At 46.6% G+C, this 17,408-nt stretch overlaps 1 protein-coding gene across 5 annotated transcripts in view; it reads right to left on the bottom strand.

The window, feature by feature from the left end:
• The window catches only part of SH3TC2 (SH3 domain and tetratricopeptide repeats 2), a 59,689-nt gene extending 53,035 nt beyond the window's left edge, over positions 1–6,654 (bottom strand). For all 5 annotated transcript variants that reach the window (XM_058543647.1, XM_058543675.1, XM_058543656.1 and 2 more), the window contains exon 1: positions 6,494–6,654. In XM_058543647.1, the coding sequence (XP_058399630.1) occupies positions 6,494–6,545 (52 nt within the window). In that variant the 5' untranslated portion in view covers positions 6,546–6,654. The remainder of the gene's footprint in view (positions 1–6,493) is intronic.
• Positions 6,655–17,408: the final 10,754 nt, after the last annotated feature.

The raw sequence follows: 17,408 nt of genomic DNA on the forward strand, positions 1-17,408 counted from the left end.
ACAAAGAATGCTAAAAACCTTTAAGAAATACGTAGTCAACCTGCCATAAAAATGAGCAAATGGCTTAAATAGGCATTTCACCAAAGACGATATCCAAATGGCCAAATAAATTTATGAAAACTTTCTCAAGCTCACCAGGGAAATGAAAACTAAAACTGCACTGGAACACCACTCCACAGACTGGGTAAAATGCAGACAGATAAAGCCAAGTGTGTGTTAGGATACACAGCAACTGGAAGTCTTACACTGCAAGTGTGAGAATAAATTGTGAAAATTTTCACTTTGGAAAACTCTTTGACAGTATCAATTCAAGCTGAACATAGATTCAACAATTCTACTCCTAGGTATATACTCAAAAGAATACATGCATACGTTCACCAAAACAAATCTACTAAAATATTCAGAGCAGCCAAAACCTGGCAACAACTCAAATATTCCTCTACACTAGAATAGATAAGTAAAGGATAGTATGTACAATTAAATACAACACAGCAATGAGAATAAACGAATTACAGCCACAGGAAGCAGCATGAATGGATATCTTCACCTTGTATAAATTCACCAAGCTGTACACATATAATTTCATACACAATTCTGTATGAATGGTAAATTTTAATAAAAGATGAATTAAAAATATTCCTAGAACCCTTCTCTACCTACCTTACCTCAGAATATCTAAGGGTAGAGTCTGGAGATGTGCATTTTTAATTAGCACTTTGGGGATTTCTGATGCCGTCAAGAGTGTGAGAATCTCTGGAGTAGAAAGAGCCAATGCACCAGAGGCCTTGGGACCCACGAGCCAGAGGGTGGCTCCTTGAGAAGCAACAAGGAACCTAGAAATTAGAGTGAGCTCTTTGATAGGAAGAAGAGTTAATAGTTGCACAGGGATTTACAGTATACAGAGTTCTTTTACACAAGGAATTATATTTCAACATGAAGGAATTCGAAGACTTGAGCTGGGCCTTGAAAAAGAACCAGAGATGATTCAAGGCAATAAAAAACTATCATGTAGAATTAAATACTTTAGGAAAAATATACAATTTTTTTAGTGACAGAAAGGACATCAACGAAATGATCCATGGTGGCTATTGCTGAGTCATTTTTAATCACGTTTTCTAGACTTCTTTCTACTTTCTAAATGTTCTGTAATGGTCATGCATTTGTTTTCTAACACTGGAGGCAGGTAGAAAAGTGGCTTGGAACAAAGACTCTGCAGTCAGACAGTCCTGGACTCAATCCCTGGCTTCTTCATTAGCCATGTGACCCACATGAACCCAGTCTATGCGGTTCAGATAGGGCTGACTCTACCCTTACCTCCAAAAGTGGGCACATGACTCAAGCATAGGCCAATCAGGCTATGCCGTGCCATGGCCATGTGACCCAAGTTAAGCCAATGAGAACTGGTCCTAGGACCCTCATCAGCACTCTTAGGGAAGAGAAGATTTCTTTCCACGGCACTTGAAACTGTGAATATGACAGCCTGGAGCTGTGGGGCCCACCACAGGAAGAAAGCCTGCCTGAGGTTGAGGCCAACCCAGTTCAAACAGAGCTTAGGAAAGACAACTTCCTGATAAAATCATTTGAATATCTTGATCCAGCCATACTTCAAGCAAACAGCTCCCAGACTTTTCATTTATGAATCAATAAATTACTTTTTGTGTCAGCTAGTTTCATTTTTATTATTATTATTGGTCAGAAAAAGTTACTAACACTCAATTCAAAAAACAATGAGATTTATTTAAAAACTGCCAAACTGCCAAACACATTCCAAAGTGGCTGTGCCATTTTGCATTGCCATCAGCAATGTGAGAGAGTTCCAGTTGCTCTACATTCTCACCAACACTTGACAATATCAGTCTTTTTAAGTAGCCATTCTAGTAGGTATACAGTTTTATCTCATTGTTTCAATTTGCGTTTCCCTAATAACTAATGATGTTGAGCCTTTTTTCTCACGTGCTTATTTGCCATTCTTATATTTTCTGAGTGAAAGTGTCTGTACAAACGTTTTGTCCCATTTTAATTGAGTTATTTACCTTCTCATTACTGAGTCATAAGAGGTTTCTTTTCTTTACTTTCTGGATACAAGTATCAGATATGTGGTTTGCAAATATTATCCCTAGTTGGCAGCTCGCTTTTTATTTTCTTGGTAGATTTGTATGGGTGGGGAAAAGCATGATTACCAGAAAGAGATCAGCAGGATGGAGGGATTAGTTTTGCATGCACACGAGACAGCAGAGGCCAGCCTGAATGTACCAGAGAGGTAGGTGATCATGGGGCTAAAATTAATACAGTAGACTCAGGACAGGGAGAGCATTATAAGGCAAGCAGAAGAACTTAGAATGGATGCAGCAAGCAATAGGGAGTCATGAAACATTCTTGAGCATGGGAGTGGCATAATGAAAGTGGAAATTCTACCTGAGGTAGCACAGGAAGGACAGGGAGAGAGGAGGAAGAGAGGCAGGCAGGCCAGCTGAAAAGCTGCTATGGCAATCTAGGGGTCTAAGTGTGAGAATGCGGACTGTGATCTTATCAACGAGAAGTGAGAGAATAGACTGAATGACGTATTTTAAAGTCAGAAGAGAAAAGGCATCTCCACATATTGAATGTGAGGGATAACAATGAGGAAGAGGCAATAATCATAGAAAATGAATGTTAGAAGAGATTTAAGAGATCATTTAGTTCCACTCCTAATTTTGGTATTGAGAAACTAAGGCCCAGAGACGAGTGGTGATTTTACCAGGGTCACACAGCAAGTTAGTGATAGAATCAAAGGCCATCCAGATCACTGAGTACAGACCTTGCTGTTTCCACTACATTAACCTGACCTCAGAACTCTGAGGTCTTAAGTCTCTAATCCAGGAAGCATATCACTCACAGAACTTGCTGGAAATGAGACTTCATGCCCATTTCTCCTCTCTCAGTCTCTCCTTGCTCCTACCCACCACCACCACCTCCGACTTTAGGAAGAAAACTAAACAGTAAACCTTTCCCTGCGGGACTTTTTTCTCCACCCACGTACCTTTTCCTCCTTCAACCTGACAGCATACCACCAGCAGTTTTTATGATGTAAACCCACACTGTCCTGGCTGGAACAAATATCAAATTAGAACTAGAGCTACGTCCATCTGCGTGATATATCTCAGATCACGATGTTGAGCAAAAAGAAACCAAGTTGCATAGTGATATCATTTTGTCTAAGTTTAAAAATCTTCAAAATAAATTCTTTGCAGTGATTACGAGTACATGAATATGTAATAAAAGCACAAAACCACTGAATTCATGAAAATGATTAATTTGGGGGAGGGAAAGAGGGGATGAGATTGGGAAGAACTACCAGGGGATCCTAATTGTATCTTATGTTTTATTTTTTCAAAAAGTAAGAGAAAGGAATAAAGAAGTTCTGAATCTCATATGGAAAAAAGTAGAAATTTGCTAAAGCTAGGTGGTGAGTTTATTGCTCTAATATTCTCTATTATCAGTAAGTTCAAAATGCCTGACAAGTTTTTTAAAGCTCGAATGTGAAGCATCATTTACTATTGTCGGCATACATGTTCGATCTCCTATTATTATCCTGATGATTCGCGTCTACCAAAAAGGTTGAAAGTCAAGTTACAGGCACCAGAGATCAATGGAGGCAAATGTTTCTCTCCCACATCCTCTGTTTAAGAGTGTAAGTCTGCCTAACTTCTTTAAGCAAGCGTTGAAGATATGGGGGAGGTGCTAGAAGCTTTTAGACCAACGAACTTTGATATGACGTGCTCTGTGACCCTAAATGAGCAGCTATAGTTTGTCATTAAACATTGGCAAGAATCTCCAAGGGTCCAGAAAGTCAGAGATGATATCAGTTGGCCAGACACCCACCCTCTCACCATGTGCAACCGGGAGATTTATGTGAGCAGACGAGAAACATCACAGGGGAACGGATGCTGCAGGCAGACGTGAGAGAACGCAGCATGCCGGGGGTCATCAGAGCCAACATTCAGCATTGTGTCACACCGCAGCAAACCAGCTGGGCAGCTGTCCAGGGCTCTGTGCTATTAAGAGCCTTCTCTTTTCCTGCCTCCCTTACCCAAGGACTGTCAGTCCTCGCAGTTTACTCCCACTTAAAGAGACACAATGGCAGAAGCAGCCAAAGAAACATGAGCACAGACTCCTACTCCACTGGAGTCAGAATTAGGAAGAAGGGATGTGGGAGTGGTTCCTATTAGCTAACAATAAAACAGCCCACAATTACGGAGGAGTTCTCAGAAGCTGGACCCTGGGCTCAATCCATGAGATGAAATATCTGATTTAACAGTCACAAAAGCTCCATGTGATAGATACTACCATTAGATCCAGTTTACAGACAGGAAAACTGAGGTTCAAAGAATAAAAGACACTTGCCAAAAGTCACACATCTTTTAAGTTGTTCCAGGATGTGTCTCATACTTCATTCCATTTCTCTAGGACAAATGGGGGAACCTAGAAGGGAATGTTTATATCAACTGGCCTCAGACCTACAGCACCCATATCAACCTCCCTAGGGGAAGGCCCTACAAGTATGGAGAACAGTAAGGGGGGATAGCACAAAAAGCCTCAATAGAAGAGCAAGCTGACTTTTGGTGAAAAAGTGAATCCGGGATGCCAACTAATTATCAATGGCAAAAAACAGGTGAAAGAATAAAATAATTGAATGATAGTGTCATAAGAACTTTGAGGATACTTCAATATTAGTTGGTTGGTTTGAGCTGCAGAACTCCTTTACGTGGAATCTTGAGCTGAAGGACAGAATGTTGAACAGAAGCAGAGCTCCAGCTGAAGTTGGGGGTCAGGGAGTGGGGGCAGAGCTCCCTAAGACACCTCCACAGGCTGAGTTTACAACCTGTTCACTTTATAGATGAGCAAATAGAGGCCTGGAGAGAGAGTGTGATATGCTAGGGCCATAGAAATGTAATTAATATGGCTAACATTTATTGTGCTTACTTTACTGCATGCCAGATTGTTTTATGTGTTTCACACGTAGACTTAATCCCCACCACAACCCTATGAGGAAGGCATAATTATATCATAAAATCTACAGATGAGGAAACTAAAACCCAGAGAGGTTAAATAAATTGCTCAAGGCAAGTCAAAGAACCAAGATCAAATCCAGACAGGCCTCAAGGCCAGGTGATCAACCACAATGATGCCTGCCCCAGTGGAGGGAGACTGAGTCAGATCTGGAATCTGGTCCTCAGCTTGCAGAGCAGTGATCCTTCAGGCTCCCCCACCCTCGTGCTAGGTCTGCACCCATGGGGCACAATGACAGCAGGATTTAGGAGGAGAATCTGAAAAGTTTGTAAATCCCAGAAATCTGGAGAAGCAAAATGTTTCATAGCAGAAGGCTGTGCCTTTTGTGCCAAGGGCATTGTGTGGGACTTTATTTGCGTATAGTTTTAGGTCGGGGGTGGTCTTAGTCTGGGAGCCTCCTCCTCCTGGAGGTGCCAAGGTCCCTAGGCTGGGACTTCAAACAGAGGAAGCAGAACATGGCTGCTTCAGGTTTGTTTTAAGGATCTCTAGTGCCTTTCACATTGTGAGCCCAGGTCACAAGACTATCGGGAAAAGTCATCTGTCAGAGAGTAGAAAGCCCTTGGCTGAGAATTCTCCTGGGCTCCCTTCCAAGGAACTGTGGTGATGCTCCAGGAAGATGCGGAATCCTCACAAGGGTTAGGAATGATCCCTTGGCTTAACACTCTCCATCTCCCAAGCAAGTCCTCTCCCAATCCATCTCCTTCCCCCAAAGCCAGCACTCGTCCTGACAAATGCCATCCTCGAGACCACAGGGCCCCACCTTGGCCCTGCTCTGAAAAGAAGCAAGGAGCTTGCATTCGGGTAACCAGCGATCCCGATTTGCATGGGACTGCCCCAGTTTTAGCACTGACTGCATCCTGGGTAAGCCCTCGGTCCCAGGCAAATCAAGATGGTTAGTCACCTACATCAAGTCTCAGATGACTTGACAATTTCTCAGAGCAACAACTCTCCATGGCCTTAACTGGACATACCAAAAAAAATCACACTGTAACAGGTAGGAGGCAGGAAACTGCCTGTTTTTCTCCAGTAACAGCAACCCTGATGAAAATAGGGTTGAGTGACTGAGGCCAAGTTTATGACTGCCTGTGGTCCCAGAGGAACTCACTGCCTGAGCTCTCTTCCTGACCTAGGGAATCCTGGGAAGAAAGGAAGGAAGGAAGGGCTTAGTCACACCCTGGGAGTGGCAGCCAAGAGCAGCACTCCTTCCTCGCAGAACCAGCTCAAAGCCTCTCTCTTCAGGAAAAGTAGATGCTTCCCAGGCTTCACTCCCTTTTCACAAAGCCAGAGTGACAAATACTGAATGAGGGAGGGAGGGGAGAGCCAGCACTCACAACCATCTCCCCATCTTTGGAAGAGCAGCTTCCCCACCCCAGCAGATCCTTGAGCCTTCACTGAAACAGCCAACTCAGCCAAGCCACAGGCCAGAGTCCCCCAGAAAACTCACCTGGGCTCCAGGGCAGTCTAGGCTCCCCGGGGATGCAGAAGCAGCCACCCATGTGTGCACCATCCTCCTCAGGCCGAGACCCCTGGGAATATCAGCCAGAACAGCTCTGGGAGGGTACAGCCTTCCAACCGTGTCCCTCCTCCTAGCTCCTCCCGGACACACAAGGGACCAAGGCCCCTGCTCAATGCACAATGCAGCCTTTGATATCCTGGCTGCAGCAGGAGGCCCAGGGAGGGTGGGAGGGGCAGCCCAGCCCTCAGGACCCATAGCCCGTGCACTGTCAGGCCTCTGACTGGGGAGCAGAGCTCCTCCCTGACTCTCTGCGGATTGCTTCATGCCTATCAGGCTGTGGTACATTCCTCACATTCTAGAATTCAGATACACAGTTTGGTTCCTGTGAGGGCGGTCAGGGCGGGGGAGGAGGGCAGCGAGCATCCCAGGAATCAAGGCTGCTGTTCTCACTCCCTCCTGACTGACTGGCGCACACTGCCACTGGGAAGGGATCCCCACACGGCCTCTCTGCAGACACCTCCCTCGGCTAACCGGGTGAAGCTGGAGCTGTGGACGAAGAATCTCACCTCAACCCCAGCAGCATCAACGAGCCCACCCCTCGCTGGTGAACGTACAAGCCCCCAGCCACCCGCTCCCAAAGTCTTGGTCAGAAGGAATCCAGGAAGTTATCTGATGGAGTGCGGCATATTACAGATGAAAGGACAGAGGACCAAGCATGTTAAGGCTACAAGTATGCACAAAAACTGGTCACACCAGACCAACTCCTCCTCCATTTTGGATAAGGAGCAGAGCAGGGGAATGCAATTGACACGGTGTGGCTGAATTTCAGAAAATCTCCCAAGAGAGATGGAGAAAATATGGCTGAATGCCAACAAGGTTAGACAGAGACAAAACTGATCTGACAACCAAGCTCAAGGATCACTAATTCCTTAACGTTTCCTGATGCCAAAGCTCAGTGGTGAGTGTCCACAGAGTGAGGAGGTGTGGGCCGAGAGAGGGTGGGGTCCTGACCACCTGCCCTGCAGGCCGCTTGGAGGATAGACTGGAGGGCAGTCTCATAAGCATTTTGAGGAGGGAGGTGGCCTGGTCAAGTTTCTATTCTAGGAAGGACAGGCTAGGGGTCAGTCTCACTGGAGTGGTCAGGAGTGTCCACTGCACACACCAGCTCAGCCCCAGGTGACAGGGTCTTGCCCTTGTCTCTGAAGTCTGGCTTCAGATTCAATGCTGACTCCTCTTGACTCCCAGTTACTGAATGTCTACTATGGGCCGGGCATTCATTATACATTACTTCATTGAAGCCCCATAACAGCGCCATACGTGGGCAATATCATCTCCATTTTGGAAGTAAGGAAACTAATGAAGAGTGATGTCCAAGGCCCCACCACTTGTGAATGTCAGATTCAGGGCATTAGCCAGGTCTAGTTGATTCCACAGCCCAGGAGCTTCACTCTTTCTGCGACTACAGTGAGGAAGGATCAGGTGATCTGATACTGACCCCTCTGGACCAGCTGACCTCTTATGGAAGGCCCAGGAGAGCAGGGCTGGGGCAGGGCAGGGACTGAGGGGGCACAGGATCTCTCTGATCACAGTGCCACCATGGAAGATGTTTTCTCTGTGCACATCTGTTTAAAGTATCCATGTCCCATAATGTGTTCCATGTCTTTTCCCTCACCAAAGCACAGTGTTTTAAGTATGAATTAGGATGTTTTCTTGGGCCTAAGATAAAAAGGCAAGGGTTTCTTTAGAAGGCAGCCACTCAGAACGTTGGGAGGTATGTGAGAATCAGACAGTGAAGAGAAACCATGGTCTAAGTTGCACATGAGGACAAATGCTCAGATGTATTGTGTCTCCTTGACTTGCCTGCACACCATTCTTATACAGGTATAGCAACAGAGATCAGAAATTGTAAATGATAAAGACCAACTAATGGAAAGCCATCTGTCAGAGATGATACCCTGACGAGGCAGCTGGTTGAGACACACATTTTGGCAAATCTGAAATGAACGGTCCATTCTGGATAAAGTCATTGCTTCTCTTGAGATGCAAGAAACCAGTGCTATTCAACTTCTAGCTCAGATGAATTAGCCAGAACGAAGAGCTTTCTAGACAGAGAGAGCAGCAGGTGCAAAGGCCCTGAGGCTGGAACATGTGTGGCATGTTAAGGGAAAGCATGTGTGGTTGGAGTCTAGTGAGGCAGGGCAGGGTATAGAGACAAGTTCAGAGAAAGCAGCAGGAGGCCAGATTGTGTAGGACCTTGCAGGCCATCTTAGGACTTCAACTTTTACTGAGTGAGATGGGAGCCAATGGAAGACAGTAAATAGAGGAGTCACATGATTGACTTATGGTTGACTCCTGGCTACTCCTTGGAAAATGGGCTGCAGCTGGGATTCCAGGTGTGTGGCAAATGTAACATCCAGGAGAGAGATGATGATGGCTTGAACCAAAGCGGTAGCAATGGAGGTGGTGGGAAGGGCTTAGGTATTAGACATATAATTGAATGAAGAGTATATTAGCCAAGGTTTTCCCGAGAAACAGAACTAATAGGATATGTATAAATCTCTGGTGTGAGGAGGGCACTGCCCAGTCTAAGCAGAAGCCCCCACTAGGCTCCAGGCCATGAGGAACATGGTGCAACGTTCCTCTGGTATGTGACCAGACATTCTGACTTGTCATGGAAACCAGACATCCAGATTTTCAGGTGAAGTTTCCAAACCTTTAAATGTTCACAAACTAATTGAGATAATCTTCCTAAGCACTGTGTGGGCCAGTACTTCAGGGCAGACCCACACGCCTGCAGGCCAAACCCAGCCCAAGAAAAGCCAGTTTGCCCCTTCAGATGTAAAGTTGAATTTGTTTTCTTGGAAGATTTACAATCTAGTTGGGATAATAAGACATGCTCATGGGTACTATAATTCAAGGGAAAAATTGAAAACCACTTATGATGTTATGGGTGGAACTGTGCCCCCAAAAATAATATATTGAAGACTTAACCCCCAGTACCTCAGAATGCGACTTTACTTGGAAATAGGGTTGTTGCAGGCATCGTTATTTAAGATGAGTTCATACTGGAGTAGGGTAGGCCCCTAATCCAATGTGACTGGTGTCCTTATAAAAAACACCGTGTGAAGAGATAGACACACAAGGCGAAGCCCACGTGACAATGAAGGGAGAGACTGGAGAGATACAGCTGCTAACCAAGGGAAGCCAAGGATTGCCAGCAAGCCATCAGAAGCTGGGAAGAGGCAAGGAAGGATCCTTCCTGTAGGTTTTGGCGGGAGCATAGCCAGGCAGACACCTTGACTTTGGACTTCTAGTCTCCAGAATTAGAAGACAATAAATTTTTGTTGTTTTAAGCCACCTAGTTTGTGATGCTTTTTTAGGTCAGACACAGGAAACTAATGCAGACCCCATCAGAGATGAGAACAACATGTCACTCATTCAAGCACATTATTCAGTGAACAAATATTTATAGACGTCTACTACATCTAGGCATTGACCTAAGTTGTGAGGATACAGCAGTAAACAAAACAGACAAAAATCTCTCCCTCATGTAGCTTACATTCTAGTGAGGGAAGAATAAATCAGTAAATTATGTAATATGATAAATAGTGGAAAATGTTATGGGAAAAAAAGAATGAGACTCCTAGAGAAGAGGGGCTGCAGTTTTCAAAAGGCAGGGAGAGAAGTTGTCACTGAGAAGGTGACAACTAAGTGACTGAAAGGACATGAGAGGGGATCATGGGCATCCAGGAAAAGAGCCTGCCAGGAAAAGGGAAGCACCAGTGCAAAGGCCCTGAGGCAGCAGCATGCCCAGCATGCTAGAGGAAGAGCAGAGGAGAGAGTAACTTGAGCAGAGTGAGAAAGGGACGGGAAGCAGAGGGTGCCCTCAAAGGAGTAAAGTGAGTTTAAAGAAGGAGCTATTCACAAAGGTGTGGGCAGGGTTAAAGAAAACCAGCAGAGAGGGCGAGGCACCCCAGGGCTAGGAATACTAAGGAGCATGAACACCCCTAAGCGTGAAGGGACAAGAGGAGAGAGTGATTATTGGAACCTAGCAAGAGCTGTCTGCGGGGCTGACGACAGGAGCTGTGTCATTAACAGAGGAACACAGCCAGGGCCTAGCCAAGGCCAGGGGTGCAAGGGGCCAGAGGAATGAACACTCCATCCTTTCACCTCCCATCCTCCCATCGACTGAATACAACTGGAAGCCAAAGGCTCAGAGAGCAATGTTGAGGAAGCCTGTAGGGCCAGCCTCCTGGGGGCACAGAGCAGGGCAGAGAAGAGTGGAGAGTGGATTTCGAAGGATAGCTGAAGACAACCCTGCCGGGCAGAGTAGTAGGAGACGACGTCAGAGAGCTAACAGGGGCCTGGGATGCAGAGCTTGCCAGATTGTTTTAAGGATGTTGACTTTCACTTCGAGTAAAATGGCAGCTATTGCAGGGTTTTGAGCAGAAGAATGATATGATATGACTTAGGATTTGAAAGAATCATAGCCGTAGGAGGCTATTGTGGTAATCCAAGCCAGAGGAGAGTGTGGCTGGGGCCAGGGTGGCAGCAGTGGAGGTAGTGAGATGTGGCGAGAGTCTGGCTTATTTTGGAGGTAGAGGCAGAATCGCCTGATGGATGAGATGTAGGGTGTGAGAGAAGGAGGAAGGAAGGATGGCTCGCCGTGTTTGGGCCTGAGCACCTGGAAGGAGTGGGGTAGCCGTGACCTGAGATGGGGGCCTGCAGGGGAGCAAGCTTGGCTAGTGGACAGGGTGGACATGTTGATTATGAGAAGACTATTCACCCTCCATCTGAAGACGTTGACTAGGCAGAAGGATGCACAAGTCTGGAGTTCAGGGGGAAGGCCTCTACTGGAAACATGAACTTGGGAATCATCACTATAGAGATACATTGGAGAGATGAGGAGGAAGTTAGCACATCCCAATGGGAAAAGCAAAGAAAGCTTCGTGGAGGAGGTAGCATGCGACTGGAGGCCTTGAAGGATGGAATTTTGACAGGCGGAAATAGGTGAGAAGAGAATCCCAGATGGAGGAAAAGCCATTAGCAAAGCTGCTAGGAGGCAGAGGGGGAGGCGGGGCTGCTGACCCGCTGACGGGGGCAGAGGTCACCAAGCTGCTGGCTCTGTCCTCACCTGGGAGAGCCGACTGCTCTTTCCAAAACGTCAGCTCCTCGTTTCTTGGCTCCCACAGCCAACCTGGGGTCAAGGGCAGAGAACCGAAGCCTCGCCCTGGAAGGTCAGCAGCGAAAGCTGCTTAAACGGTAGTGTGTCCCCTCCTCTACGTGTTGTTCTCCTCCAACCCATCTTAGGGTGAGGAAACTGAAGACCGTGGAGGCTGTGCCACTTGCTCTACATTTTCTTGGGACGTTCGTGACAAATCCTGCACTAAACTCAAACCGCAGACTCTCAGTTCAGTGCTTCCACACAACATCCTACCGCTAATTGGGTCATGTTTTACAATTAAGTTCCCTAGTGAGCATGCTGGGAGAGGATGGGGTGTGTGTGTGTGTGTGTGTATGTTTGTATGTCTGTGTGTGTGTGTGTTTGCCAAGCACAGGACACAAGCCCAGGACTGACACTCCCCACCACTCCCAGGGAAAGGAATTTCTCCTCAGCCCAGCTTGTCTCTCAGGGAAGTTCAGGTTTGCAGGAAATTCATCCGACGCAGTGAATGAGAGAGGAAGGAGGAGCCCTCCATCCAGCGAGTCCCCTCAGGTGTCTTTCCTGGAGACACTCGCACCTGGGCTCCGCCGGGCCCGTGCAGCAGCGTGGCTGGACATAGTGAGAAATGGAAGGAACTTAGACACCCGTGAATACGGAGGTGGTCCAATAGTGATGGTGTATTCAGTCAGCAGTGAAAAAGAACGAAGCAGGCCTAGGTATAGAGTCAAGGAAAGATCTCCAAGCCATATTATGAAGCAAAAACTAACGAAACTTGCATGCAGTACACACAGTATGTACAAAAGTAAACTCTATACGTGACTTTGAATGTACAGAAACAGGATCACATCATCCTGACGATGGCAATTTGTTGATTCTCTCCACAGATGTGCATCGCATGCCCTCCCCTGGCCCCGGCGCTGTGCTGGGTGAGGGCAGCAGCAGAGAGCAGCGCAGACAACATCCCTGCCCTCCTGTAGCCGGGGAAGGGAGGGGGTGGGGGAGGGGGCAAGGGGAAAAGGGACATGATGTCTTTTTATTTCACGTACTTCTGTGTTATTGGAAGATTTCCAGCTGGAAAGTTTCATAGTGATGTCATAATAAATACAAAAATATATAAGCAAAAAGAAGACGGTGGAAGAGGAGGAGGAGGAGGAGAAATGCCCACGTAAGCACAGTGTGTCAGGGTGCTCATGCGAGGGCGCCCAGGGTCTTTGTCGAGCTGTCACACTCTGGACCTGACTTGAGGAGTGGTCTCTCCTACCGAGCGTCACAGAAGGACGATACCAATTGGAGAGTGCCAGACACGATGTCCATAGCACCTTAGAAGGAAGAAGACATATTCCCGTAATAGAAGGTCCCACAACTCCCCACAGTTTCTTGATGGCCCTCAGAGAGCACTGCCTGTAGATGGTCACAGCTCCTAGAGGCGGCAACTTTTTAATACCAGGATCACCTCCTGGGGCTGATGCCATGAAACTAACTGCACTGTCTTCTGTGAACGTGGCCTTCCAGACAGAGCCTTTATACTGTCCTCCGCTGATCAAGTGCCTCCATCTGACCAGCAACCTGTTTAGAGGGCCCCCACTGTTGCTGGGAGCCCCGGGTAACAGCAGAGGAAGTTTCTTCTCTTCTTGAAGGTGCTCAGACAGTCTAACTGAGAGCAGACTGCAGTTACTTACATGGACGGACACGGAGGGACACACCCTTCCCCACCCTGGCACCTCCCCGTCCTTGGGCATGTCTTCTCTGGGCAGAAGAACTGGTAAGACAAGCTCCTGGCCACTAGGGTAACAGAAATCTTACCACCCTCTGATGAGTTTTCACCTCTCGGTGGTCCATTTAGGCATTAGATTTGTGCTCAGATGACCTGAGTTCAAATCCTGGCTCTGCCATTTTCAAGCTGTCTGCTTTTTGGCATATTTCCTCCTTTGTAAATAACAATAATTATAACAATAATTAAATGGCAATAACAAAAAAGTTCTACCCCACAAAATGGTTGTGAGGATTTAAAAAGGTGTTTATAGGTGTTTGTTTTTTACTTGTGCAAATTTTGCAGGTGTGCGTGTGCAATCACTGTTCTACTTGTCTTAGGAGTGTTTTCCATGCACCTGGAGCTCGCAGGACTCTGAGGAGGAAGGGCACCCTAGGGGAGCAGAATGTGCCCATCAACCGTGACGGAGACACAGTCTCAGTTCCACCCAGAGAGATTACAGGGAAATGCATCCAAGTAAAAGCAGATCCGCCATCCTCAGAGATAATCAGAAAGATTCCCTTTGGTTACGGCAGGCAAAGGCACCCAGCCTCGGCTGCCCTAGCTGCATCTTTGTCCTTATGCCTCAACTCCAACATTTTCAACAGACATGAGTTTTGCAAGCTGTTTACTTAAGAAAGAAAAATGAAATCTCTTACTCAACTATTTTCATCATTATGGTATTTGGCTTTGTGATCTAATAAACCTGTTAAAAGCAAAAGGAAGTGTGTATGTGTGTCTCTCTCTTTTCTTTTCTAGGTGATTTCATTGGCAAATTTCACTGGGTGACCTTGGGCAAGTCAGCCATTCCCCTTCAGCTTTCCCCTTTTCCTTATGTAATGGAGCGTCCCCACACCATTTGAGTCTTGCTCCTGTGAAGACTTTGCCCAAGTTCCTCTGGAAGTGGGGTATCCATATCTCCATCCCATTGTCCAATTCAGCTGCATATTCTGTACACAGCTCCAAGGCACTGTCCCCTCCTTTGTTCCACTTGATCTACTTCTATTAATGGATCCTAAGCTTACTTCAGCCTCCTAAGTCAGGAGATAACTCACATTCTATTCAATTAGAGGGATTTATCAAAATTCAGAAGTCTCTCTCTTTGGAGGCAGGGTCCTTGGAGGTCTTCTTTTAGACCCATTCCAGGTAATTCTAACGTGCATCCAGATTTTTGCAAGTAATGCGCCACGGTTTCTTTCGCAGGGATGAGGGACAGGCCCAGGTGTAGATTTCAGGGGTCTAAATGCCCAGCTCTCCTTTCTTAATCTTCTGACCCACGCCAAAGTTAATTAAAAGCCTTAACCACAAGGGGGCAGCACATGTAGGGACATTCCTGCTCTCAGTGAAAAGAATCTGAGGGTCTCTTTCATTCCTCAAGGTTCCGCATCCACACATAACCAAAGAACGACTTGTAATTGTACAGGGGTCCTCGTTCATGAAATCCTCCATCTCACTACATCCTCACACCACTTCCATGACATAGGGTTGGACCCGCCATTTTGTAAGTGATGAAGTGTTGTCTGAGAGAAGTCAGATGATTTCTCCAAGGTCTTATTGGTAGTAATAGGCAGAGATGGATCTTCCCGAACATTCCAGCCAGCACCGGCACATACAGTAGCTTTCACCACTTAAGGCATCCAGGAGGATGTGAACCAGACACACACACAGAACCCCAATCCCCAACCCCTTCCTCAAGCAACATTTATCTAATAATAAAGATCAGAATGATTTTAACCTGCACAGAACCACATATGTATAGGGGTCAAGCCAACAAGCAAAACAAGTTTATCATCCATGCCCTTAACTTACAAAGTCCCAATAATACGTGATCAGCCAGGGAAAGTAGGAAAGAAAAACCATTTAAATACAGTGGCCCAGGGCTTCTCAAACTTTAATATGGATATGAATTATCTGGTGTGGTAGGCAGAATAATGGACCCCCAAGGATGTCCTAATCCCCAGAACCTGTGAATATGTTACCTTACATAACTAAAGAGACTGTGTTGATATGACCAAGTTGAGGAATTTGAGAAGGAGAGCGTGTTTGGATTATCCAGATGTAATCATCAGGGTCCTTTTAAGTGGGAGGTGGGAGGGTCAGAGTCAGAAGAAGATGTGACAACAGAGCTAGAAGCAGAGGTCAGAATCAGAGGAAGAGATTTGAAGATATTACTATGATGCTGGTTTTAGATGGAAGAAGGCACCATGAGCCAAGGAATGTGGGAAGCCTCTAAAACTGGAAAAAGCAAGGAATGGATTCTCCCCTAGAACTTCCAAAGGGAACACAGCCCCACCAACACCTTGATTTTAGCCTGGTAAGACCCACTGCAGATTTCCGACATCCAGAACTATAAGATGATAAATTTTTTCTGTTTTAAGCTGTTAAGTCTGTAATTTGTTAGAGCAGCCCCGGGAAACAAATACACCTGGGAACTGGTAAAATGCCGATCCTAATCCCCGGTCTAGGAAGGGATGAGAAGCTCTAATGGGAGCTTGCTGGTGGTGCCTGCGTGCTGCTCCTTGGACCACACTCAGCCTCGAGGCCATTGGCATCTCCCCCATTCCTTCCATGTCTGGAGGCCTCCAGTTAGCATGGGAGGGGAGCAGTGACCCTGCAGATCCCTGAGTGCCTTCCCTCCGACTGCCCAAGCATCTGTCCCCACTGAAAGTGGTGCAGCTCTCTTGTCAGTCTTACTTTCAATGTCACCTCTTCTGAGAGGTACCTTTTATTCCCTATTTCTGCCCCCTGTTTATTTACTTCACAGATTATAATTATAAGTCTGGGTGTTTTCTTATTGTCTCCCTCCTCATGTTTCTGCTGCCCCACCCCCACTGTGCAGCACAGTGCCTGGCACAGAATAGGCACTCCCATATGAACAAATGAATGAATGAATGAACTAAAATCTTAAGGAACCCCTTAGCTCTTTTTCAAACAAATGCCTGCCAAAATGGCTCACATTTTGTATTTGTACAACTGAATTTTCTTTAAGCTACATAATCCAAAAGTTTGCATCCAAGGAGATTTATCTTCTCAGTCTGGGCTCTATGTTCCAAGCAGATAAAATCAATCTGATTATCAATCTTTCCCCTCCATGTTCAAGATTTCTCCCCAAATCTGAAAACCGTGCTGTAGCAGGTCAGTTTCCAAGAAGCAGACTCTGAGACAAAGATCTGCAGGCAGGAAGCTTACAGGCACATGCTCACAGGATTCTCATAGGTGGGGGATGAGGGAAGGAGGACTGAGCAGAGGGAGGAGTGGGCTCCAATGCAGACCCAATAAGTCCTCAGCTGGTTCCTACAGGGAGTGGGCATGGCCCTTCAGAATTGTCCCTAACTGGGACAAGGGTAACAACCAATCATTGGACTGGTTACATCCCTGTAAAAACCAGTCATTGAGGGCAGGCTGCCTCAGAAGGGGCCATGACTTGGGAATGGTGCTCTTCAGTTCTAGGCAAGCCCCAGAGAGGGACTCCACTGAAAGCTGTCAACCTTGAACGCTTCCAGCCACTGGGGCAGGAGTGGGCCAGTCGTGATGGGTAGGAATCCAGGCAGACTTCACAACACTCACCACGCATGCCTTCTGTTTCCTCAGTCATTGAGGGAAAAGAAACTATTAAATTGAGCTAAGCTGAAGATAGAGTCTGTGCCACACCAATATGAACTAGAGAGGAACAGACTAAAGATGCAAGAGACAAGGACACTAATGTAGACGAGTTCAGAGGGAGGAAACTGGGATGGACTTGACGGTGTGAACGAAGAGCCCATCTTGGAGACAGGGTTCTTCCGAGATGGGCCAGCAGGAGAATGTGATGCGTGAAGGGGTCGAGAGGAAGGAGGAGGGAGGTGGGCATCTGGAGCAGTTCACGGGTGAAGGCCTCAGAGTTCACAATATAAAAGAGAGAAGCGGAAAAAGTGGTCCAGGGCAGGCAGCAGCATAAGCAGCCAATTAGAAGGGAGTAAGAGGATTGCTGGGCACACTGAGGGGCGAGC

Source organism: Diceros bicornis, chromosome 1 (assembly GCF_020826845.1).
Source record: "Diceros bicornis minor isolate mBicDic1 chromosome 1, mDicBic1.mat.cur, whole genome shotgun sequence".
NCBI classification, from domain to species: domain Eukaryota; kingdom Metazoa; phylum Chordata; class Mammalia; order Perissodactyla; family Rhinocerotidae; genus Diceros; species Diceros bicornis.